Below are 27,994 nucleotides of genomic sequence, written 5' to 3'. Positions count from 1 at the left end.
TTAAAAATATTAATTGCAATTAATCGTGAGATTTAAAAATCATGATTAATCACAGTTTTATTTGCACTGTTAACAACAGAATGCCATTTATTTAAATATTTTGGATGTTTTCTACATTTTCAAATATATTGATTCAATTACAACACAATACAAAGTGTACAGTGCTCACTTTATATTTTTTATTACAAATATTTCCACTGTAAAAAAGATAAACAAAAGAAATAGTATTTTTCAATTCACTTCATACAAGTACCATACATACAAATGTTTAGCATATCTGGCATGTAAATACATTGCCATGGAGGCTACAAAAGTGCCATGGGAATGCCTATTCTTACTTTCAGGTGACCCTGTAAATAAGAAGTGGGCAGCATTATCTCCTGTAAATGTAAACAAACTTGTTTGTCTTAGTGATTGGCTGAACAAGAAGTAGGACTGAGTGGATTTGTCGGCTCTGAAGTTTGACATTGTTTTGTTTTTGAGTGCAGTTATGTAGCAAAAGAAAATCTACATTTATAAATTGCACTTTCACAATAGATTACACTACAGTACTTTTATGAGGTGAATTGAAAAATACCATTTTTCTACAATGCAAATATTTGTAATAAAAAATAATATAAAGTGAGCACTGTACACTTAGTATTCTGTCTTGTAATTGAAATAAATATATTTGAAATTGTAGAAGAACATTGAAAAATATTTATAATAAATTTAAATTGGTATTCTGTTTAACTGTGCAATTAAAACTGCGATTAATCATGATTAATTTTTTAATTGTTAATTTGTTTTGAATTAATGACATGAGTTAACTGTGATTAATTGACAGCCCTAATATATATGCCCAGAAGAGGAAGGGGGTAGGAACCAGGATGGGGGGGGCATGGGAGCAGAGGAGGAGGAGGGAAGCATGAGCCAGAGGGTGTGGTTGGAAAAAGAGTGGAATAGCAACCTGGAATGGGGCAGCTTCAGTATCCAAAACGCCTTGAACTCATTTTTTAAAATATACTAGATTTTGTTTTGATGGCGGTAGCCCTCTAAGTTCCAGGCTAAAATTAAGAAATAGCTCTCACATAAGAGGCATGTTATGTTGGTGGTCATGTGGACAAATATGTATACCAGAGTTCTTGGAACACAGGCAGACTATAGAATGGTTTTAGTGGCTTGAAGATGCAGTTTTAAAAGAACTTAGCAAGAACTCCTTTAAGTCCAACAATAATCCTACATCCAAAATACCTGGGACCCAGTGTGTGAAGAAGCAGAGTTTATGCTGTTTAGGTGATATTAACCATCCATTTCTGTGCTTTAATGTGTATATCTTTTGAGAAAATTGTCTTTTTAAAGTTTTTTTTTTCTCCTCTAAGTATCATAGAATCATAGAATATCAGGGTTGGAAGGGACCTCAGGAGGTCATCTAGTCCAACCCCCTGCTCAAAGCAGGACCAGTCTCCAACTAAATCATCCCAGCCAGGGCTTTGTCAAGCCTGACCGTAAAAACCTCTAAGGAAGGAGATTCCACCACCTCCTTAGGTACCCATACCAGTGATTCACCACCCTCCTAGTGAAAAAGTTTTTCCTAATATCCAACCTAAACCTCCCCCACTACAACTTGAGACCATTACTCCTTGTTCTGTCATCTTCTACCACTGAGAACAGTCTAGATCCATCCTCTTTGGAACTTCTTTTCAGGTACTTGAAAGCAGCTATCAAATCCCCCCTCATTCTTCTCTTCTGCAGACTAAACAATCCCAGTTCCCTCAGCCTCTCCTCGTAAGTCATGTGCTCCAGCCCCCTATTCATTTTTGTTGCCCTCAGCTGGACTCTTTCCAATTTTTCCACATCCTTCTTGTAGTGTGGGGCCCAAAACTGGACACAGTACTCCAGATGAGGCCTCACCAATGTTGAATAGAGGGGAATGATTACGTCCCTCGATCTGCCGGCAACACCCCTACTTATACAGCCCAAAATGCTGTTAGCCTTCTTGGCAACAAGGGCACACTGTCGACTCATATCCAGCTTCTCGCCCGCTGTAACCCCTAAGTCCTTTTCTGCAGAACTGCTGCCTAGCCATTCGGTCCCTAGTCTGTAGCAGTGAATGGGATTCTTCCATCCTAAGTGCAGGACTCTGCACTTGTCCTTGTTGAACCTAATCAGATTTCTTTTGGCCCAAGGTCCCCCTGTATCCTAGCCCTACCCTCCAGTGTATCTACCACTCCTCCCAGTTTAGTGTCATCTGCAAACTTGCTGAGGCTGCAGTCCACACCATCCTCTAGATCATTAATGAAGAAATTGAACAAAACCGCCTCAGGACCGACCCTTGGGGCACTCCGCTTGATACTAGCTGCCAACTAGACATGGAGCCATTGATCATTACCCATTGAGCCCAACGATATAGCCAGTTTTCTATCCACCTTATAGTCCATTCATCCAGCCCATACTACTTTAACTTGCTGGCAAGTAATTGATAGATGTTTGCAAACTTTCTTTGCTTGGAAATTTTATTTGATATTTTATGTGCTCGTTATGAATTTCATGAACAGAAGTTAGTGTGTGTTCATGCAGAAGTTTAGGTTAATATGAAACATTATTGAAATGTAACAAAGGACCAGATTTGACCTACATACTAATAATTTTAAACCTATTACTTTTTTAAATCTTACTAAAGAAGAAAGCACTTCTAGGTTTATTCATAGATCTTGGATAAAAATATTATTGTGGGTTTTTTGCCTGCCCCTTTCATTTGCAATTGCTTAGACTTTTCATTAACATTGTAAGAATGTATTGCATAGATCTCAGGCATAGACGCCACTCAAATGAAAAATAAAAAGTCATTGTGCTGTTAGTGATCAAACTAGTTTTAGTATATTAAACCATTTCTACTCTTAATCAAGCATGGGTGCTAGTTTATGTATGTCATAGCTTTGATCCTTATTAGTCCAATTTTATATTGGTTTCTTGATGAAGATGTAATCCCAAGTGATGGAAAAATATTGATATTCAAATTTTCAACATGAAATTCCTCAGTGGAAGAAAAGCCTAGGGTGTGGAACATTTTTCTGACTGCTGTAAAGATTTTAAAGGCACTCATTTTTGTTTTTGTCATTTCCTGCTTCTTTGATGTATAAAGGTTGTCTCAGTATCTTGTGTTCCATGAGTCCACTGTATCTCAGCACTTGCTTTTTTTCAAAAACACCAAAATCACGTGAGTATCTCTGTAAAGTGTACTAAATTTCTTTTTAATCAATCATATAATCTAAGATGGTGAATTTTGAAACCTTAAACGTGTGAAGCCAATAACTTTTTTAAACTGAATTTATAATGTACTTAATAAAGAAATCTGAAACTCCAAGAATAGGTTTTTAATTGTATCTGTTTTCATTTTACTGTATAGTGGAACACATTTTTTCTGATAGCATATGCCACTTCTGTCAAGATCAGCTATAGTATATCAAGTCATAAAATTGCAAAGAACTCTCTTACAAACTTAGTCTTGTACTTGTCAGTTGATTTTAACATTCAAATATAATGTACTACTTTCTGTAAACAGAATTCTGATCTGTTAATAACTTCTAAATGTTTTTGCTTTAAGTTCACCTACAAAAGCAACCTTAGCAAGCAATGGAAGTTTCCTTTTGTCCATTGTTGTGACATATGAATAAGCATTTTTATTATGTTTTACTTCACTCTAAAAATTTCTTTTTAATACAGTGACACAGAGAGGCTCTCATCTGAAATTAGGGCCCCACTGAAATTAGGGCCCCAGCTACAAACCTGTAGTAAATAGAGAGTCCCTTCCCCCAAAACCTATTTATTAATGACAAGGTGTAACGGAATGAGGAAAAAATCAATTGGGCAGGTGCAAGGAGGAAGAAGACAGTGTAACAATACACAAGCTTTGTATAGGTTAGCTGTGTGTGCAGTTTAGCCCATAATTTACCTAGCTGTGTAGTCATCAGAGGAAAAGCAAGTCTTACAGTGGAAATTGAAGATTAAATTAATGGCTTTACATGTTCTTGGAATTTATTCCATTTATAAGGGATGGATGGCATGGGAGACAGTGCAAAGTTGCTTGTGGTAAAAGCTGTCTAACAGCTGGCATCATTGTCAAAGCAAAGGTGGCAGTCAACATTTCAGTAAAATAATAGAGCTGATAGGTATCTTGGAACAAAACTATAAAAGGCAATTTCATTAAACGAATCAAGGTTCTGTTTTTATTCCTCTGTTTCTCAGTCTTCTATTTATAGAGTGCTATTAAATTACAATTTCCTTTGCTAACAGACTATTTTAGTTACAGTAGCTTGCCTTTTAAAAGAACAAGTTTCTCTGGTCAATACAACTTGAAGATTTTGTCATATGACTAAATGTGAATTTTGTTTTTTTTTAAATCTTTAAAATCCAACCTACTTCTCCATAGATTGTAAACATTTCAGTGGGACTTGCATATATGTAATTCAATGCAAATTTTGTCCCAGGTTACGGGACACAAGACTATTTTGGCACTCTTTTATTTTAAAAAAGTCACTGGATGATCCACTTAGAGAAAAATTGTAGTAGACTGTTTCCCTTTAGAATGTTTTTTACCAAACCCAACATTGACACTTGTCTTAGACTAGAAAATTTTGATTAAAGTTGTTTGTTTTAAATAAATTAAAGCTTTGTGTAAACTGCTTAGGAAAGTGGCCCCTTTTTCTTTCTCCACCTCTCTCACAACAGTGTGCTTATTCGATTTTGATCTGAGTCTCATGTGGGGTATAGTATGGAAACTGTTCTCAGATCTAGTTAATGACCTACTGTATTTTGATTGATCTTTTGATCCATTTCTCTCAACCTCTCTTGAGCCTTTGATGCCATTGGCTACTTTATGCACCTGTCTCCAGTGCTGTAAAGAGATCTAAAATTCTCTTCTGTCATTCCCAGGTATGAAAACTCCCTTTTGCAAGTTTTGAAAACTTGCACCCTAGAATTCTTTGTCTTTGTGTAGTGTTCCATAAGGTTCAAATTTTTACTCCACTGTTCTTTTCTTCTCCATTTCAATAAATGTCTGTCTTAAACCTTGTCTACAACTTCTTTGCTAATGATTCTCAACTGCACGTTTTTTGAATCTCTGTGGAGTACTTATAGTCCATCCTCTATCTATGAAAGAGGACTTTCCTCACCAAGTCAATTTCAACTATAGGTTGTTTCTTTTACTGAAAGTATGTCTAGTTCTGTTATGCTGGAGCCCCTACATTTTGAGATAACACTGGTGTGTGGGTTGGGAAGGGCCATGTTGGCTCATTTTAAGACAATTTTTTTTGTTTTATTTAAAACCAACTGCACTAACCCCTATCAGTCAGAGGCCTTCTTTTTAGAAACTTCCCCTTATCTCATTAGTTATTCTTTGAACCAGACATCCTCCCTACTTCATTCCTTCTGGCTTTTTAATTCCTTATTTTCAAGGTCGTCGTCTTGCTAGTCAGGGCCTTTCTTACAACACACACATTTGCTTAATCAAACTTAAACTAACTCTAATATTTAAATTTATATTTATCCTACTAACACACATAAAGATCACTACAAGAAAGGTAATAAAATATACACAATGCTGAAACATGTTTTAATTAAAATTGCATTGTGTATCATTTGAAAGGATAAATTAAGAGCATTTTTAAAATACATTTAGAAATATAACTTTTTTGTACATATTCAAATATTTTAAATATATAAATATACAAAATTATTAAAATAAACTAATTTCAGTTAAAAATGTTTGTTGCTTTCACCATCGATTATAGCAATTTAGCCTTGGCCTTTAGTTTTAAAGCAGAGTCGCAAGCTGATTCTCCTCCCTAGTAAACACATTTGAGTTGGGGTTGAAGTTTTTTAAAATATGAAATTTTTACTTGTCCACCTCTGAAAAGTGAATACAATATGCAGTTAGCCTTTAGTAGTAGATAAGGAGACACAAGGAAATCCCGCTTATGGGAGAAATATGACAGTATAACCCCATCAAAAATAGTTCTCTAAACATTAGTTGACATATTGATTCAAGGTAGCTGAGTGATTGCAGATCATGTTCCTTTCAAAGTTCAGAGACAACAGATGCTTATAAATAATAGAAAAAGAATAATGTTAAGTAAAACCTTTGGTATAATATCTGATCCGTGGCCCTTTATGGAGATACTGGGATATAACAATGTGAAATATGCAGAGTTCAGCAACAAATAGAAACAGAAATCTTGGTTCACATTTACTCCTGTGCCAAGATAAGCTTTTAACTGTAAAGTGAAATTTGATCAAATTATGATGCAAGAACTGCTAAATAGTTTTCTAAGTGTTGCATCTATATTTCTTCAGAGGAGGAAGTTTTTTTAACCAGTACATAGGAGAGGAGGGAAGGACAATGATTTAATAAAAACCTAGTATCTACTTTTCAAGCTTCATGCAGGAATAATGGGTGTGAAGAACTTCACAATACTTCTAGAACTTATGTAAATCCTATATTTAAAAATATTTAAATTTTACCTTTTTGTTGCTTTTTAAGACTTTTTTTCTTGAGTGTTATATATGCAGGGATTTGAGTTTTTGGTGTAAATAAACGTCTCACAAAGTCATCAAGTATGCTAAAATTTATAGTAATTGGATTAAGTAGTGTATATATATTATAGAAGCACCAGAGTATATCATGTGCTTTCCAAACATATAGCTCGTAAGGAGATTGCAATCTAAAAAGAATACTTAAAAGGGTAAGCAAAATGGTTACAATTACAAGCAGTGTGACCAAAGTAATCATTGGTACGCATCTGGATAATTCAGGTCTTTTTGTTAGTTTACCTTACTTCCTATGCTCATTGCCAAACTGTTTTTACATTTATATATATTTATCCCTTGTCCATTTCTTATCTTTGCCTATCTTTTTATTTATTTCACTAAAATTTACAGACCCTACTGCTTCAACCACTACACATCCAGTTGTTGAACCCCACTCCCATGTTCTTCCACCTTCTTTATATTTTTCTGTTTGAATAAGATTCAAAACCACCATGTTCCTCTCCTTTGCCAAAATTCTGTACCTCCCATGACCTCCACTGAGTAGACACTGATACAGTACCCCCCACCCCATCTTTTTCCCAAGGACCTCTTTGAGCCTTCTGGTTAGTATTCATTTCAACCAACAGAAAATAAATTAGCAGAACATACTAGGAGGCAGTTCCCACAGCTATCATGTGTACCACTGGGAAAAGTTTCTTGCTCTTACTTTCTAAGAGCTGATGGCCACTGCTGCCCCGTGTGGCCACCCTGAGCCTCTGAAGCCTTGTCTTGGGGAGGAGAGTGATCCAAACCTGTTGCTCTCTCCACATCACTGCAGCTGCTCTGATATGTACCAATACATATTATACCAGGGAAGAAAGGTCACACCACTTCTAAGCTGTATAAAATGGAAGCCAGGGGTAAACTCAAAATGAGTGTTTAATCTTTGTTTTTTAGAGATGAAGTTAAACTAGAAGCATTTTTAACAATATAATTAAATTTCTAAATTTGACATACAATCATTTAAACATTTATTGTTAAAGTAGCACTAGTGCTAAAAAAGAGCAGCATTCAATATCTAGGAAGGAACTTTTTGAGTCAGTTATTTGCTGAAGTGCAAATAACTGATGGTTGGATTTTTATTTTCTGGTGAAAAATTAAACTTACCTGTCCTGTAGAAGAGAAGGGGCATGAGGCAATCAAACTACAACTCACATGAGGCAACATGGTAGTATTTACAAATCAAAACTTTTCAGTTTTCAGGTGTTTGGTTGTTCAATGAAAAGTCAGAATTTTCTGTTGATAGCAGATACCTTTCATGAAAAACTTAATTCACTCAAAATAGTTTTAACAGAATTTTTTTCCATCAGTGCTAGTAATTATTTAAGAGTAAAATTAGCTTAGAATAATTTTTTTCTTGCATTGTGTTCAGTTGTGTAAATGGAAAATACTGGAATGACATTCTTTCTTGAACTCAATCAAGTAACCCATTTGCAGGATATATGCTTTTATTAATTATTTAAACTTTAAAAGTAATAACTTCAGGTTACTATTTCCACAGTAAAACTTTTTTAAGGATTTATAATCTGTCCTAAATTTGCATGAGAGCAAAGTTTGACATACAACGTTTAAAAATAAGAGCAACATATTTTACGTTCTTTAATTTGAATTATGGGGGGAAACGGGGGTGAACTCTTTAGGATGAACTTTTTTTATAAACCCCTTGCTTCAGAACTCTTAATTTATCACAGCCCAAATATTTAAAGTGTGATATACAGCCAAAGTAGAAAAGGTGGAAGGCTTTAAAAACATATTTCGTTTCCTTAACATATTCAAAATGTTTTATTCTAGCATCGGGTTTCAGCTTTGTCAGTATATTCAAATTAATAAACAATGAGAACAGAAAGCTTATATGTGTTTGAAATAATGTGTCTAAAATGAGTGACATTATACAATAAGGTATATTTAAATCTGACTTTCTTACTAAAAGAAGTCTGTTAAGTGATGCATAAGAATGAGTTAATCATTTTTTATACTGGGGAGTTATAAACAAGTGAATATATTAATTTTTAAAAATAACTACTGCTTATGGACATTACTGCTTTGTAATGATTTACTCGTTGTCCATTAATCTCTAGTAATTATACATTTGTTTTTATTAGAGATGGCCAATATAGCATTCATAGTAAACATTTAAAAAAAATCTAGTGTAAATACATTTAGTTTCAAATGGGTCTTTTAGATAAATTTGTCAGAATGTTGGTATTAAATATAATTAGAGGAAAGTTATATAGAAACAACTTTAAAGTTGTGATTCAAACTAGCAGGAAAGGTATCCATATTTTACTCTGGCTCTTTTTGTATGACAACGTGATTTAGTTTTCAATGTTAACTGAATTTCTCGATTTTTCCAATCATCACAACCTGAACTTTTATTTAGCTAACATTTTAACCTAATAAAAACAATCATAATATACATTACTGCTTAGAGACAGCCACACGACCTAAGTAGGAGAATTCACCACATAAGGTGTATTAGTTTTTCATTCTGGTGTCACAAAGGGTTACTTGCTGACAACCTATCCACAGATTACAGCTCCATTTAAAAATAACGGAATGTAGTTAGCTGGTCACATGTGTGCAGTCATCTAGCTCTTTCAAGAAGGAGTGCTCTTCAAAGGCCCTTTGTTTACAGCCAGAGCTAGGCAGTTCTGAGTTCACACTATTTTCTCTGGAAAATAATCATTGGCTAGTCTGTTAGGAGCTGAAAAGAAAGCTCAATAAATAGCCAAGAAAGCCTTCTCCTTGACAACACAGTGCCTTGAGCAGCTTAAGCCTTCAAATAGAAGGTCATATGATTGGCATATTTGTCCCCTAAAGAGAGTGCACGCAATTCTTTTATTCAGTACTCTGTATTTTTAAACTGAGTGAATGCAGGTCTTAGCCAGCTGTAAGATGAGCTGTGACTAGGCAGCTGAAATAGTACCATCATCTCATTCTGGTATTCATAAACTGTTAAGAGAGCAGCAAAACACTGAAGACAAATTGGATACACACATTTACAATAGTCTATATAACAGTTTTTGATTTTTTTAACAGTAACGGATTTATGCTATTTAAAGTGGGTAGAAGCAAAATGTTTAATAAAGTATTGCAGACGCAGAACTCTCATGGTCTTCTAAGAACCTGGAAGTAAATGTGAATTTTCAGTACTTTTCACCTTTTAATAACTTTCTAGAATTATTTAAGGTTCGTGTGTTGAGAGTCGGAGGTCTCTTTCATCTTTCAAACTCTTACATTGACCCCAATTGAGCCAGAAATTTAAGATTTGAACCAGTCATATACTTTTGTGCTTGCACATACCAAACAAAAATACCCCTATCTGAATGAAGGTTCCCTTAAAAACATAGGATGTACATAAAGATTTACAGGTATAAAGATATATTACATTTTCAGTTTGACTGTTATACTACTACATATCTTCTTGCCTTGGAAAATGTGTGCAGAAAAAGAAGGGCAATCTCAACAAAACTATGGAATTCCACCATTAAATATTTCAAAAGATTAGAATTTTTCCCAAATAACTTTGGACAAAAGGAAAATACATTTATTCTGGCTAATCATGTCATATTCCCTCCTACCCTTCCTCATCCCCACTTACCTTTTGCAGTCCATGTAGCCTACACGATAGCAACTGTAACTGAGAGGATAGACAATATGAGGTGCTGTTACATAAGACAGATGGTCTCCAAATATTGACATAGTTCATATCTATCCTAAAATTTCAGTCTTCCATAATGTGTTTGATAATTAAAATAATTTTTTATGCTAATATATTAAGTCAATGCTACCTAATTCAAAATGAAAACATACCCTGCTGGAGATGTATCTTATTTTCACTAACAGTATTCAGTCCCAGGTGGCAACATGCAATCTTAAATAATACTAGAAAAATATTAGAAAGTAAGCAAGTATTTTGAAATCAAATATTATCATTTACCCAAACTTCTCAACACTCATTCCTTCAAAGATGCCCTATGAGCCACCCAGAGGACCATGCCCATGTTTGTGCAACTGGGTCTGTAGAAATCAATCTTGACCCCAGTACAGCGTCTGGAGTTTACTGGGGCTGAAGTTGATGCAGTGCAAGCATGAGCATTCCTCCCACTGCATAGATTTAGCACCCTGATGAGTGTCAGAGACAGTCCATGCCAGCCCACAAACACTGGCCAGGAATTGTCTCCAGCTTCTTGGGCACATGGCGGTATGCACATTTGTGTCCCCACACACCCAACATGAGATGTTTACAGATACGGTTCAGATCTGTCTACTCCCTGAACAGAGACAGGTTAAACGAGGCCCCTGTTGATGCTCTCCAGGGCCAAACACTCCCTGGACTGGTGGAAAGAACCGTCCAGTGTCCATGCAGGCAGTGCCTTTCACGCAACTCCCACCAATACTGAGTCTAACAGATGCCTCTCTAGTAGGCTGGGGAGCCCACCTAAATGACTGTAAAGCCCCAGGCTAGTGGCCTCCCACAGAATCAGTCCTCCATATCAATCTTTTGGCGCTAAGAGCCATCAGAAATGCCTGCACACACTTTCTCCCTCTCATCAGAGATACTCAAATGAAAGTCACGACAGATGATATAGTGTGCATGTTTTACATAAATGGTCAAGGGGGCACCAGATCACCTTCCCTTTGCACGGAAGCACTGAAACTTTGGAATTGGTGTGTCCTGCCACAATGTGCTCATTTCAGCCACTTACCTGCCAGGGATACAAAATGTGACAGCAGACAATTTGTCAGAATTTCTCGTATGACCACAAATGGGAGATGAACCCAGCAGTGCTTCATGGCATATTCGACCTATGGGGAAACCCAGTAGACCTGTTTGCTACTCATGGGAACAAGAAATTTGTCTGCTACTGCTCCAGAGCCGGACTCGGGAAACAGTTTCTAAAGGACATTCTCATCTTTCAGTGGGGCAAGAAGCTGCTATACGCCTTTTCTCCATTCCCTCTGATGTCAAAGGTCCTATTCAGGATATGGCAAGAGAAAGCAAAAGTCATACTAATTTCCCCCTTGTGACCAAGTGTGGTACCTATACCTTGCACAGCTGGCAGTATGTCCTCCAATTTCTCTTTGACTCATTCCTCACTTGCTCTCCCAAAACAATGGACAAATCCTTCACCCCAATCTACAGGCTTGTCTCCTTCATGGCTCCAACACTTAGCAAATGCTCCAAGGGGTGAAAGAAGTATTACTGTGCAGTAGGAAATCAACAACTTGTCCCACTTACCTGCAGAAGTGGAACCTTTTCAAAATTGGTGCAATTCCAAACAAGTGATTCAGACATCTTCCCTTCTTTTGATCCCAGACTATATTCTGGGCCTCAGAAGGACTGGTCTCTCTTAGCTCGCTTAAAGTACATTTAGTGACCACCATGTGGATGAATGCTCAGTATTTACCCATCCAACAATATGCAGATTCCTCAAGGGCTTGGGAAACCTCTTCCCGTGACTGTGACTGTGGAGTCACCTATAGCGGAGCACCCATAGGGACACTACTCGAAGACAAGGAAGTTACTCACCTTGTGCCGTAACAATGGTTCTTCGAGATTGCTCCCCCTGCCCCAATACTCCACAACCCACCCTCCTCCCCTCTACACAGGAGTTCTGCAGAGCTCCTTCCTCAGTAGAGAAGAAACTGAGGGTAGTTCGCCTGCACATCACTATATAACCTCAAGGGGGACCACGAGGGAGGGCGCATGTGCAGGCCGAACGGACACTGCTACCTAAATTCTCTGATTAGAGGTGCAGATACACCTACAGTGAAGCCACCCATAGGGGTACACCTCTCAAAGAACCATCCTTACTGCACAAGGTGAGTAACTTCCTCTTTGAGTTCTTTTAATGCTCGTGCCTGTGTTTTCCACACACGGGTTTGTATGTGCTCCATGTGCCTGAGACCAGAGATTTCTAGCAAGTAATGTCCATTGGTCTGCGTCTGTGAAGTTGCTCCCCTCATGTTCAGTACTGAGGGCAAAACGGTCAACGCAGACCAATACCTTTCTAGTTCCTTCTTGCTTCATGGTCTGAGTCAGAACCCTCTGTGTCTGAAGCACTCTTCGCATTCTCTTTTCAGAATCTAAATATATTTGTACATCGTTTGAGTTCTTAGTATTTTAGTGTTTTTATAGTCTAGTTAAGACCTTCCCATTGGTGATGAAACCTACATTGCAATGGGACCTCAACCTTGTATTATCAGTATTTACCAGATTGCCCTTTGAATGGCTGGCCACATATTCTGTGTCCCATCATTCCATGAAAGTCACCTTATTAGCTGGCGTATCTTCTAGAAGGGTGAATGAACTGGAAGCACTCCTGGCTGACCGGTCATACACCACATTCCGTAAGAATGTTTCCCTTTGCCTTCCCCCAAAATACATCCCCAAGGTAATTTCTCAGTTTCACATGCATCAACCAATTCATTTTCCAGTATTCTTTCCAAAACCTCATCATCAGACAGCTTTGGTGTTCTATCTGCAAAGAGCAAAACCAATTAGGAAAACAAGGTTATTTGTCGCTATAGCAGAGTGATTGAGGACAGATGCTGTCTATCCAGAGACTCTCTAATTGGATATCCAGTTAATTCATTCTCTGTCCCTGTCTGTGTTTTTTACCTGCCCTCCTTCCTCTCTACTTTCGATCTTATCTAATTCGCAGCAAGAGGAACTTGCCTAGTCCAAGCATCAGTCTGCACTTTCCCCTTATAGCCTCGGTACAGAGCACAAAGGGAGCAATGTGCAGGTGTGGTCCAATGGACGCTACTTGCTAATAATCTGCGGTCTCAAGTGCACAAAGCACACATGTTACCCATATGTAGAACACACATAAGGACCACACATCTCAAAGGTACTCCAGTTACAGGTAAGTAACCTCCATATAAGTCAGAACCAAGGTTTAACTTTGGAGATTTCTAGCTGTCCTCTTGATAAGTAGGTAGATATTGTAGATCATATTAATGCTAGTTACCTAATTTCGATCTTTATTAAAAAGGATTTGGGATGTTCGTTTTTATTAAAATATTTTTAGTAGGCACAGTGTAAGTAGATTTTTTTTCCAGTTTTTAAGTTAGTGTTCTCTCTGTGTGCTGTGAAACATGCATCTTGTTCTAAGCTTCTAGTATAAGGTCCCTTAACACACAGGCGCATGCTTTCTTTCTCACTGAAGAGTTACAGGTGGGAGAAGGAGACTGGTCTGTTCTGAAGTTTTAGTGAGTTACAGAGCAAGTTGTAGAATGATATACTGCTGGGAAAAGAGTATCTTTAGCATGAAGGGCCACATTCATACCAAGAACTGTGCAATTTGAAGATGAACCCTTAATTTTCTGCAACATGCTGTAGGAGTGCCAGTACACAACAAATCTCCTTTAGGTCACAGAGGATGCTGTAGGTGATTCTTGTCTCCCCCAGAATTCCCCCCCCCCCCCCGCCTCGAATTCATTCTCTTCGTACTAGAGCAAACAGCCCGAAGTTCCAGTGATTCAGTATTTCAGCTCAGCTAATAAAAATGTGCTTCACACTGTTTTTCTGTACCTTATCTTGCTTTACTTGTTGCAGAAACAAAAAAAAGGACTCTTGAAAATGTTGCTCCTAGTCCAAGTATCATGATTAAATGGGACTCTGTCAGATAGGGTGATGGGAAATGTAAGAAGATATGCTGCCTTTTTTCCCCTGGTGTATCTTTAACATTATGACCAATGAATTTGTCAAGTGAAATAGCACAGTCGTCTTTGCATATCATTTGAACTGAGAGCTTGCTTTGAAGAAGATAAGCAGGCTGTGTTGCCCAGAAGAAATAATGATGCTAATTTATCTTTGCCTGTCTGCCTAGGCATAGTAGTCTGCATCAGTGTTGAAAAGGAAATTGAGAAATAACTGAGCCATCCCATGCACTTATTAAACACCACAGTTCTGCTTATGGTACTCTGGGCTTCTCTAACAGTGCTTACATATGTAGTGTTCATTTATTTTACTTTGAGCTTCAAAGATGTTTGGGGAAGCACCATGAGATTCAGGGAACTGGTATACACTATATCAGCAAAAGAACTCGTATAAACTATACCCTCAAAAGAACTCCTGCTGGTGTAAAATGAGCTCCTATACTGCAATTGCACCCTTTCTAATGTAGAGAAGGCCTTACTGAAGACTCTTTCTCTCTCTCCTGTCAGCACACATTTACTTTATTTAAATGTAACCAAATACATGTTGAAGTTCCCATGATAAATCACTCCTCTGGAGAAATGTTTATGTTCTGGATCTAGAAATGAGTGCATGGTGACAAGTCTTGGTTTGCCTGCCAAAGTTGTTTTTTGTGTACATGAAAATAACAAAAATTGAAGTTGAAAAGTGTGCTTTTTTTTAATTGAATAAAATAGTTGAGGTTAAAATTTTCTAACAATAAATCAAATAGCCAGAAATAAAAGATAACCATGCTGAAATTTGATGATGTATAGTAAAATGAATCAATGTACTAACTAGACTAAGCTTCTGATATACTCAAATTCAGATCTTCAAAAAGAGATCTTTTCTCAAGTCTTACTGAGTATATCGTATTTTATTGACTTACTTAAGATTTCAGTGCTTAGACACTATAGAAAAACTATGAGATAGCTCAATAAAAACTTTGAAGCAGTACAAGCAAAGGCAGTAGTCCTTCAAAGTGTACAATGAATTTTAGACATGTATACTTTAGCTTCAGTAGTTCCAATAGCTTTTAGCCCATAATCTTTTACAAGTCCCATATTCATGACTGAAATCTGAGTTTAAAAAAAAAACAACCACGTGCATGTCTAGGAATCTGTAGTATACTGTGTGAGGTTATTTCTTTATAAATTATGAATGGAAGGTTTTTGTCCCTGAATGGAAACATTCATGTGTAAAGGATGTTTGACTGGTGCATCGTATGTTTGAAATACTTACTGATCTACAAGTGAATTGCAGTGGAACATTTTTCTTTGTCAGCTAGAAAAAAGCATTCCACAGCATGTTGTGTCAAAAAGAGTTTCATAGTGCTGGCCTATGAAGCTGCAGTTGTTAGTCCAGTGTAGTAGTAGGGGGCCAGGGTTATGGCAGTATGCAGGAAAAGGTATAGGCTGACCAGACCCCTTTGGCCCAGAGGGGCCCATTGGATAAGAAAAATAAGCTCAGCATTAGCAAACTGTTCCCTGCAGATATTACATTTTAACTGAGCTTAATGATATTTCTGAAAAAAATCTACAGTTGTCATTGTCTGCAGCACATATTCAGTGAATTGCTCAGATATGTGAATATGGCACAGAAATGCATTTTGAAGAGCTGCTTCCTTTTTATTTTTTTATTTGTATTAATTTTTTTTGGTATATCCTCTTTACATGGATATGTAAAAGGTGGTTGTATAAAAGTGAAGTTACTGTGCAAATACAGGGTGTGAATGATTTTTTTATTCCAGGAAAAGTGCAGCACTTCTTCATTCTTAGTAATACATGTTCTCCACTGCTGGGAAGTTTGCGATTCCATGTGACATTTATGTAAGTTATTTAGTGCACTGCTTTGCATATTTGCATATTCATAAATTTATTGTATGGTCAACACCCCTGCCTCAAGTAGTGGTGAAGAAGGACATGGAGCTGCACAAAATTTAACAGTTGTAGGTGGAAGAAGTGGCTGGATGGGTGGTGAACGGTGACTGGAGAGGCTAAAGTGTTGGAAGAAGCTGGGTGGAGGTGTCTGGGAGATAGCTAGTGACTGTCTTGGTAGTGGGGTGGATCCTGAGATACCTGGAGATATTTGGGTTAGCTGAAGGTGCTGAGGTACGTAGAAGTGCTGGCTGCATGGAGAGTTGCTGAGGTAGTTTGGAGATGGGTGTTTGCTGGGTGCCATGGGCTTCAGGGTTATTGGGCCTGCATGGAGATTTTCGGGGGTGGTTTCTGGATCCATGAGGTTGCCAATGTGTGTGGGGTTGATGCCATGATGGCTGCATACGGCAGAAAGGTGGCACTGCAGGCAAATGTGTGCAGCCTTCCTACAGCTCAACTGCATGCACAAAGATCAGGTGAGAGATAATGTGTGATGTACAAAGATGTACATTTATTCAAAAAATAATCTTGTCCCATTTTTTTCAGAGAAGTTACCTTATGGAGAAAGCTTATATGAATGCATGAGTGAGAGAGACAGGGTATGTGAGATAATATATTTTATTGGACCAACTTCTGTTGGTGAAGTTACAAGCTTTCAAGCTAAACAGAGTTTTTTCAGGCCTGGGGAGGGAAGCCTTTGGATGTGTAGAGTGAGTGCGTAATGGCTTTTTTACACTTCATGGTGATCGTTACAAAACGTACATACTAAACCCAAACACCAAGGATAAGAGATTTAGTTACTGATGAATTGGGGCTATGTCTGTACAACTTATGAATTCTGGTTGATATTATGTACGTAGTTGTATTAAGGAATATTGCTGTGTCATGAGTGTCTGTCTGTGTCTGTCCACCATTGGTGTGTACTTGTTACAGGATCTGTCAGCAGAGAGGGACAATGAGAAATACTTAAGGTTGATGACAGTACTTACACCTTACAAATGTTATGCTAAAGAGCAAGGGCTTCCTTAGAAAAAACAGTTCAGCTGATGAGAGCAGGGAAGGTTGGAGCAGTTTAAACTTCCCTGGAATAGAACAAAAGTTTACCAGGAGGTATTTAAATAAGGAAACATACAAGGTCAGAGAATGAGACAGGAAGAGCAAGAGAGAGCAAGGTCACAGAAGTTGGGTAAGGGACTCTATGAAGAAGAGACCATGTAACAGCCTATATGAGGTGGGGGGCACTCTGCCTTTCTGTACACAGATGGACCCCAAGAACTCACAAGAGAAGGGTGAGCTAGAGAGACACTACATTTTAAGGTGTGTATTGTTTTGTATGATACACAGAGTGTTAAACTGTAACCAGAAGCTTCCCATATTTGGGCTGAAGTTCTGAGAGAGCATGTGTTAAGTAACTTCGGATATCTTGAGGTGAGTGCTGGTCCTAGAAGCTTAGGGCAGGTGGGCTGAGGAGCCCCATTTCTGAGAAGGGGTATCATACTGGTAGTCAATGCCCAGGAAGTGTGCCAGAGAGGCCAAAGGTAGAAACTGCTACAGCCTGCGAAGTCTCTGGATGTTTCACACCCCAAGGTATCCAAAGCACACAGGCTTGGATTCTCCTCACAGTAATCCTAGTACATGGCCATGAAGGGGAGTACTTGCTAGGATCTCTGACAGAAAGCAAATCATTTAGGCCTTGGCTACACTTGCAAATTTGCAGCGCTGCAGCAGGGTGTGAAAACACACCCTCTCCAGCGCTGCAAATTGCGGCGCTGCAAAGCACCAGTGTGGTCAAAGCCCCAGCGCTGGGAGCGCGGCTCCCAGCGCTGTCCCTTATTCCCCACAGGGAGGTGGAGTACGGACAGCGCTGGGAGAGCTCTCTCCCAGCGCTGGCGCTTTGACTACACTTAGCGCTTCAAAGCGCTGCCGCGGCAGCGCTTTGAAGTGCAAGTGTAGCCAAAACCTTAGTTTGAAACTAATTCTCTCTTAAGCTCTCCCTTTCTTCAAATCTCTCAAAGTATTAGGTCATTAGTTCTCATGCAATGTGACTTTATACCCCAGATATAAATCTCTTGAACCATGAATTCAGTTTAAGGGGTGGGATGGAGTCCAAGGTAAATGCCATTCGTTTTAGTATATTGGTGCGTTTTAAATAATTGTTCTAAATACTTTAGACCATCTGAGGGTTTAAAATAATGGCAGTATAGTTTGAAACCCACACAATATACCAAAAATAAGCACTTAACCTGATCCCTCTCCTCCACTACTTTCCAAATGTTGACTGTATGCTTTAGCAAACTCATTTAATAGATGTAATTTTGCATGAGCAAGATCCACTTCTTCCAGGAACCTGTATAAGGTACATTAACAGTAAATACATTTTTAAAGCCCTTATCTTAACTGTGTGGAGTAGTACACATTTAATGTGAAAGGTGGTACATTTTTTTAATGTACTGTATTTGAATATTTTTTAGTACCTCATTGTAATTAATATACTTACTGCACATTTCCTTCAGTATTCCTTTTTTTCCTTGTCAGCCCTACCCATACATCTATGCATGTATGGATCTTGTGGATGCCCATTATACAGATAAACACATGTATTTGTGTAGTATTCAGTTTATCTACCGCAACAAGATGAAGGGGCAGTTTTGAACATGTGATCCCAAGGTGACTGGGTATTTCAAACCTGGGACTTAGGCTTAATCTTGACAATAAGATTTAGTGGTAGTCAATATTTTTAATTTTTATGTTACTTTTAATGAGATTTTAAAAGAATCTCTTTGCTCTCATGAACATTTATTGTTTAATACTGATTAGAGAGGGGTAATGTTATAGCATCAGCAGCCATAATCCATAAAGCTCCTCTTTCCAGTCCTTTTCTGCCCAAGAGGCAAGAATTCTAAACCGGATTCATGCAGTAACATAGAAATTATGATTGTATTCACAACAGAAATTATGCAAAAAGTTTCCAGCAGTTTCTAACACTGGCTTCACAGATATTAGTAATTTCAAGAGCCCTGTTATAGATGGGCAGCCAGCTATTGCTAGAATTTTAAGCACTGTGCCCATTAGTCCTGCTCTGATGAGATGGCACATTGCTTAAAATGCCATTGGTAGCTCCTGACATTGCTACCACAGGTGCAGGGGACTGCTATTAGCATCAGTGAGAAATTCTTGCAAAATGTAAACAGGGCGTACAGTATACTTTCTCTCAATATACATTATACCTTGTTAGGGAATTCCTACCTATATTCCTTCAGCCTTTTTCATTTAGTAAGGATACTTGAATGTTCCCATTACAAAGTGATGTTTCAACAGTGAGGTACTAAACTGTTTTATAACTTAATCTGCATGTTATATTATACCTGAGAAATACAAGGGAAACATTGAAGAATTAAGAGGATGAAAGGCTTGAGTGAATCACTTGAGCTTAAACTAAGCAATGCAAATCTGGCTTAAGTGACCTTATTGATGTTTGCTTAAAGCAGCTTCTTCTCAGTACAAATGACTGGGCTTTGTTGTAGATACTGAACAGGTAGCGTTCTGTCTCTTTAGAGATTGCCTTTGTATCCTTGATGCAACCCCTCTTTGCTTCAGCAGAGAGTGCCTGCAGAAATGCCTGGAGCTAAAATAGATTGCATCAGTGTGTCTCATTTGATCAGCTGTCAGCTGTGAAGAGAGAGGACAGGTCAAACAACAGCACATGCCCATTTCTGCGTTCTGTGTTGCTAAAACTAGTCTCTGGCAGCTGAAGAAAAAGGGCCAATGAAACTGGAGTGGAGGATTTGATAGTACAGGATGTGTGTGCACACAAAATGGCACTGAACACTTTTGTACTTGGAAGTTTGAAAATAGGTGGCAAGCAACTGTGACAAGTTAATGCATAATCAGATACAAGTTATTAAACAATACAGGTAGAGCAATGCAGTGACAAGATAACCACCTATGCCTAGAGGTGATAGCATTATGTAATAAACAGTGCCATCTTCTGGGAAGAGTTGGAATCATGCCCATGTGATTAGCACTTCTGAAGTTTTTTGTTTTTTTTTCAGGTGTTTTTCTTTTGTATGTAATATACTGCTCAAAAATCCAAACTAAAACTGGAAAAGCTGCTGATGTGGCATTCCAAGTTCCAGATCCTATAACAGTGAAGTACCATGTCCAAGTAGATGTATCACATTTTTTTGAAGCGGAAATTTATAAAAAGTGATCTTGAGGCTGTATAAAATTAGATGAAGGTGTTAGATGTTAAGCAGTACCGCAGAGAAGGCCAAGAATGAACAGTTGACAGTCATGTCTGTTTTTGTATAAATTCTAAATAGTTGCCTCTTACTATAGGAAACTCACTGATCTATATAAAAACGTGTTACAGGTCCAAGGAAATCGTAACAATTTTATTTAAAGCTTGTTACTTAAGCAGCTATTTATTGTTTTTCTCTACATCTTCTCTTCCTTGGAAGTTTGCTAGCTATGATCAGTTTCTGCTATGCTATGATCCGTTATATTAGCAAGGTTTTCATCATGGTTGAAGTATATTCAGCACCTAGCAGTTGATTGAGATCGTCCAGGGAGTGTAATGTAAGATTTGTCACCTACACAGACATATTAATAACTCAGATCAGTTCCCTAAGCTGATTTTGGAAGAAATTCAAGTTCTGGTAATAGTTAATGGTACTACGCTTGATCTTTTGCATTTCATTGATAGCAGTGTTGCACATCGCTTCAGAGAAAAGCTAGATTCTTGTTGATGTTCCAGATATTTACTAAAACTGAAAGCCTTTATCAAAAATATAGATTGGTACTGAAATGAAAAATCAGAATAAAAGTGTCTGCTTATTATTAAAATAAAATAGAAAATAGTTAAATAGCATCCATATAATGATGTGGTCAGTTATAGTGCTACCATAAGTAACAGTAGAAAAAAGAGTAATGTAAGCTCTTGTTCAGTTTTAGTGCATCGTAATTAGCTTCTTACATGTATCCTGACCAATTTACCAGCAGTGATAACTACCAGCAGTGACAACTTTCTTAGCACTTAGCCTATTTGAAAATTCAGAGCATACTAGATAAGGGATATCATAACTATTATTCTGAAAAGTATGATTTCAATTAAAATGAGAAGTAAGTGAAGCCTGGGACTGCATTTAATGGTACAATTTGCAGTTAAAAAGGTAATTGAAAAAGCATTTACTTTTCCAGAAATATTAGTATCAGACAAGTCTAAAATCTATGTATGCCACCACACACTAATCACAATATATCAGAAGGAACCTATATCTCTTATAGGTGTAGCCTATTCTGAATATTTTATCCAAAACAGAAGTTTTATATAGTATGTATACATGTAAGGATACTGTACATAGCCTATTTTGTGGTTGTGATGATGAAAGTACTTGAATGAGATCATTAGTGAATTTTCAGAAGTTATGAAAATGTAAAGTTTATATAGTCTTGAACAGTTGCATCAAATTATTTTGTTAATACACTGAAAAAGAAGTGTTGTGTCAGAACACACTCTTCATGATATTATAGGTATACGTAGATACGATCATGTATATGCAGACTTTCTCTTGACTTTGTGCCTTCATAATTTGCTAAATAGGTTTTTCCTTTGTAGTTGGAATAAAATATTTATAGTGATTATTTATTTCCTTAAATCAGCATGAAATATATACCAAAAATTTTGGAACTCTAGGTAGACATGCTCCTTTCCTTTCTAAGTTGTTCACAAAATATGAATGGAATTATTGCCATATTGCAACAGAGTTATGAACAGTACTTACTGGAAATATGCAGTAATGGTTAATCTTAATTAATTACCTACCTGCCCCAAATGTTCAAGTTAAGAAGAAAGGAAATAGAAAAAGGTGCCCTTCCTTACCGTGAACTCTTCCCAAGTTTTTAAAAAGTCACTGGCAATTTTGGATGCCTCTGTTTTTGGACACCTAACCTGTGTCACCTTAAAGGGGCTGGTTTTGAGTGTAGGGGAGCAATACTTTCTGAAACAGGCCTCTTTAAAATGACTCTAAATTGGGCACCCCAGTATTAAAGCACCCAGAGTCACTAATCACTTTTTAAAATATTGACCTAAATATCTGCAAAAATATATTTTATAGGTGACTTTTTAAAAAATTCCCCAAATACAAATTTAGCCAACTTTTCAGGAGGACAAAATATGTTCAGGCTGACACTTTAGATTGCCAATATTCCATCCAGCTTTAAATCCCTGAGAGAGCATCATGTGTTAATTGTAACGTTAAATTATATAGTGGTGACCTGGCATGGTATTATAACCAAGTATACACATCTTTTTAATCTCCAATAAATGTTGTTTTGCTATCTGGATAGTGGAATGCAAGTTAAGAAAATAGCAGTATTTCTGCTAATGGAAGTATATGACATTAATATTGGGAAATTTGTTATTGCAAATTAGACAAAAGTACTATTTTTGCTTAGCAAGTTAAAAGTGAACTTAAATGAGTAGCTAGCTGTTCCATTACCTTTAGACCAGCAGCAAGGTACTGAAGGAAAGATGCTAGAGCTAGTATGTGATAACTTTGTTTTGATACTGGATCATAAAATGTTTTAACACATTGGAAACTATACTGAATGTATTAAAGGCTTCTTCAGGATATGAAAATACAATTTTTTAGAATAAAACACATAAAACAATACCAGTTTTACTTACTGCTTTTGAGTTATACCAAGTATTGAAACTCAGTTCTCTTTTTCCTTCATTTACTTTTTAGTGAGAATAATTGACAATATTATTGTTGACAATGGGATACATATTGGAGGGGGGAGGGAGGATCTAGACTCTGAGCCAAATTCCAGCAGTAACATAAATGGTGTAAATAACACAGGTGTACCTTAACCAGAAAATGTGTGTATGTGTCAATAAAATGTAATTTACACCTATTCATCGTTTTCTGAGTGCACAAAATGAACTAAATTTAAGATGATTAGGTATTCTGTGGGAACTAAATTCCAGATCTAGTATAAACAGGTATAAATTTTGTTTGAAATCAATAAGTATGGTGTCCTTTTTTGCCATGGCTGATGTTGGTCGTGGAGTTTTGGGTTTGGTGCTTGGATTAAGGCCTCGACCCAGCAAAACAATTTGCATTGACTTTAGTGGGATTACTCACATACTTAAAATTAAGTATGTGTTTAAATGTTTTGCAGGACAGGCCAAATTTGGAGGAGGTGAGGCTGTTTTAGTATTATACAATCTGTTGTTAATTACTTTCAGGGGCGGCTCTAGAGCCCAGCGGGGCAAGCACCCGCCTGGGGCGGTCCTTTCCCAGGGGGGCGGCAGGCTGGTCCGGTGGACCTGCCGCAGTCATGCCTGCGGGAGGTCCACCGGAGCCCCGGGAGGACCGGACCTGCCGCAGGCATGACTGCGGACGGTTCGCTGGTCCCGCGGCTCGGCTGGACCTCCCGCAGGCATGACTGCGGCAGCTTAACCGGACCAGCGACCCGTCCGGTCAGCGGACCCTCCGCAGTCAAGCCCGCGGCAGGTCCGCTGCTCCCGCGGCTCGGGGGCGCCTCCCGGGCATGATTGCTTGGGGCGGCCAAATTTGTAGAGCCGCCCCTGGTTACTTTCTAGTACATTCATCTTCCTGACCCCTCGGCATGTAAATTGCACAGGTTTGGAATTCATTAGGAACACAAAATGATTACAAGTTATATTACTTTGCTACTTATTTTTGTTTTGTGACCAGTTTGCATCAGCATTTACATCACTGCTGAATTTCAGGGAACTTGCACCAACTTATCTGCAGGCTTTATTTGGCTGAATTTGGCCTATTTTAGTTCAGAATTTGAAGCTGTTTGTGGACGTGACTGTTGACTTTCAACAGTAGACTTAATGTTCAGAATAGCTGCCCAAATTATTTCTTTTTATGTAATATTCAATATCTGGCATAATAAAAGCACATTTATTTAAGCCCCAATTATTTAATATTTGCATTTTCTTTCGTTTAGTCCACCAACCAAATATCTTCTACAAGTATTTAGAAGTTAATATCTCTTCATTTAAAATCTTAAAATTGCCCTTTCAAACACAGATTTAAACTTTAGTTCTGTTTTGGTAATTTTTTACTTTTCTTTTATTCACTTTTATATGATGTTCATCCAGTACCAATTATTGGAGGTCTACATACAATTTTAATACTTTCAGATCCATGGAGGTTAATAATACACTAATATTCCCATAAGGCTTATCTGTAATATAAATGTTTCCATCCATTCAAACTCAGAGAAATGTCTTTTTTTTCTCTCTCAAGTCCGAGGCACAGGTTTGGCTCATAAAATAAAATGTTAGTCTAACTTTCTTTCCTACTTTTCATACACAGGCAGAGGGAGAAGACAGCCTTAAAAAGATGCAGCTAATGGAACTTGCAATTCTGAATGGCACTTACAGAGACGCCAACATCAAATCACGTAAGCATGACAAAATTTTAGGGGTAGTAGGAGAGAAGTCTCCACAGGTTTTGTTTCCCAACTTTTCTCCTTTTGGCAAATGCACAGTTGCATATCTGTTGATGAGATTGAGAGAGTGTAGTTACTACTGTTGCAAATTCAAGATATTTTGATTTTTTTTTCCTGTCAGTATGTCTGAATTGAAACTTTTTTTAAAATAAGTATTTTTTTTTAAACTCTGATCAAATTTCAGCCCTAAAAGCAAGCTTTTTAGGCTATGTCTACCCTTAAAGCACTAGAGTAGCGCAGCTGTTCCACTGTAGCAATTCAGTATAGACACTTACTACCGTGATGGGATGGGTCGCTACAGGTATTCCATTTCCCTGAGAGGTGGTAGCTAGGTTCACAGAAGAATTCTTCCATCAGCCTGGCACTGACTTCATTGAGGGTTAGGTTGGCTTAACGATGTCTATCAGGGGTGTGGATTTTTCAGACCCAAGAGAGAGACACCTATAATGATGTGACTTTTCAGTGTAGAACAGCTCTTTTTTATGTTTTGTAAACTGTAGAAGCTGTGGTATTCCTCATAATTTTGTTTATTTCTTGCCATGTGTAAAAGAGGATAGATTCCTTTTCACCTTTTTTAGAGAGATTTAAGGGAATGTAACAGTTGTCCAAGATAACATGAATAACATTTTCTGTATTATATTCCTTCCTGTCATCTTGCTTGCATGTTTCCCCGATGTTATGTTTTTCCAGTGATTCATTAACTGATTTCACATGCAAGTTCACAGAGATCAGTGACGTAATGAGCCTTTTTGTAACAATTCTTCTTCCATTAGATTGATTTGAGTGTGCATGTATGTAGAGTTTTATACTTGAAGCTGAATGGCATGCACTTGGTTATCAGAGTACTTGTTACATGTGCCTGCTATTCTTTATGGTATAAACTCTTTTCTCCATGTTAGAACGTAAAAGCTTGTTAATGAAAATTCAAAGTTTAAAATCATTCTCAAACCTTTACTCTCGCTGATACAGCTGTCAAATGTAAGCACAGTCATGTCAACCTTTTCATTAAGGACATACTGATATTTACAAAAATTGTCCTTCTACATGTGTACTTCTATTACAGTTTATAGTGAATGGTAGTTATATGCAAAACAAACCAGTGAGAGAGATACCATTTAGGTTTAGCCATTTTAACATCTTCAGGCGAGATCTGATAATGGTAACCTGTAGAGAGAAGAATTGGATTTGTGCCTTTTTTTCTGCTTTCTGATTTTTTATTTTAAATAACTTTAAAGGCTTGGGGTGGGAGAGGGATCTGCTTTTTTTTTTCTCTTCCTTAAAATCTGTCAGGAATGTCAAATCTTCCTTTATTGGAAGCCTGTCTTGAAGGACCAAGATTTTGTGGATGTGAATGTTTTCCATAATCAAAGGAGCAGAGTAGTTAATCTTTAACAAAAGAGTTTTTCTTCCTACTGCTTATTCTGGCATTTGAGTTAAATCTGTCTTAATAAAACCAAAGCAGAGTTTTGAAAATTGTGAATAAAAAAACCTGGCCCTGTCACTCAGGTTTCAGTCACTTGATATCTGTGGACTGTAGGCTTTTTAAAAACATAAACTTACACAGGTTTAACTAAGGTTGGTTAACACACATGCACTGAAATAAGGCCTAGTCTACTCACAAAGGTTGTACTGATTTAACTATAAAGGTATAATTAAAGCAATATGACTCCCCAAGATCTTGTCTAAATTTAAAACTTTCTCTGGCAAGCTATACTTACCAGATGTTGGGCGAGGAGGGAGAGAGACACCCCTCTCCAACACTGCTATGGGTACAAAACCCCAGGTAGATGCAACTGTATTGACGTAAGAGTGCTTCAGTCAGCATAGCTAATGTTGTTCGGGGAGGCTTTGGTCCTTCACTGGCAGAAGAAGTTTCTGTTGTTGTACATTGTGTCTGCAATGTACATTTTGAAAACATAAGACACACAGAATTGGAGGTTTTCATATTTCATTTCAGATCTACAAACTGGCCAGCATACATACATCCTGTAGTGTAGACATAGCCCTAGTGGAGTTGCAGTTTTACCAATATGAAAGTGCTTATACCAATATGGCTTATTTTTGTTTTGGAAGGGAATAAGCTATACTGGTATAACTATGTTCACACTAGGGATATGTCTACACTACCCAAGTTACAGCGTGGCCGTGGCAGCGCTGTGATGTGGGCAGCGCAGACACGCTTTATCGCTGGGGGAGAGCTCTCCCGCCGATTAAAACACACACTCACAGTGGTAACTTCCTTTACTGGCGCTTTTCAGTGCTAACATTTTTGTCGCTCGGGGGGGTGTTTTTTCACGCCCCTGAACAACAAAAGTTTTAGTGCTAAATGTAGCAGTGTAGAAACAGCCTAGGCTTTTATTGGTATAAGCTGGCAAAACAAAACACAAAATCACACTCCCAACATAGTTATACTGTGTGTAGATCAGGCTTAAATTGGATTCATTTCGCACCTTGTATTATTTTGGGTTGAATTTTTTAATAAACCAGCTATTAAACCAGTTGTTTAGTTAAACTGATGCAATCCCTTTCTGGACATTCTTATATTGGATTGAGTGGCTTATTTCATTTGACCTTAAACCTGTTTCTAACTGACTTAAGGAAAACCAAACTAAGAATGCCCATGCAGCAGTTTAACTAGAGCTTGTTCAAATTTTCAGTTTTTTTCACCTGAACAGTTTCTAGCATTTTTTAATTTTGAATAGATACTTTGAAATGTAACTTAATTTTTCTTTTCATTTTGACATATCAAAAGTCTGAAAATCCAGAAACAAAAATGGAAAACAGAAATTTTTCAGTTTCCAGGAGAAAAAATTTTAAGACTACATTAAATACAATTTTTATTTAATTTCAAAAGCTTCCACAGAAAACCTGAAAATTTTCTGTCAAAAGAATTCTAAAGGGCATTTTTCTAATGAATTTTTTCTCAGGAAAATTTTGAGTTTTCCAATCACCTGTAGGTTTAACTAAATCATTTTAAAAGCATTCTTTAAGTTAAACCATTGCAATTCTGTGTTTACACAAGCCCATAAAATATAAGCTTGAGGGTTGACCCCACAAGAGGTGTTTAAACTGGTCTGCATTGGGTGCTAAAATATTTTAAACAGCATTTAATTAAAAAGTGTTAGCTCCGTTTTTTTTTTAAGTACTTTTTTTCCTACCCTACATTTCTAGGAAACAGTGTCAAAACCACATGAATTTCTAATTTAAAATGGAAGTAGGAAAAAAATATTTATTTTTGAGAATGGGGAAGGGGGAAGGAAGAATATCATCTTTTTGGACCTATTTCATTCATCACAAAGAAGCAAAAAAGGACACCCACAATTACTAGGTTACCTTTAACCCTAATGATCATGGGGGGTTTTATGTATTTTGA

General features: G+C 37.4%; 1 protein-coding gene across 10 annotated transcripts in view; it reads left to right on the top strand.

Moving 5' to 3' along the window:
* The window catches only part of QKI (QKI, KH domain containing RNA binding), a 332,499-nt gene that overhangs the window by 290,622 nt on the left and 13,883 nt on the right, over window positions 1–27,994 (top strand). For all 10 annotated transcript variants that reach the window (XM_039531810.1, XM_039531814.1, XM_039531809.1 and 7 more), the window contains one exon: window positions 24,486–24,573. In XM_039531810.1, coding sequence (XP_039387744.1) covers window positions 24,486–24,573 — 88 coding nt within the window. The remainder of the gene's footprint in view (window positions 1–24,485; window positions 24,574–27,994) is intronic.

This window comes from Mauremys reevesii, linkage group 3 (genome assembly GCF_016161935.1).
Source record: "Mauremys reevesii isolate NIE-2019 linkage group 3, ASM1616193v1, whole genome shotgun sequence".
NCBI classification, from domain to species: Eukaryota; Metazoa; Chordata; order Testudines; family Geoemydidae; genus Mauremys; species Mauremys reevesii.
Note: the sequence above shows the minus strand (reverse complement) of the source record. Positions and strands in the feature narration are given on the sequence as shown.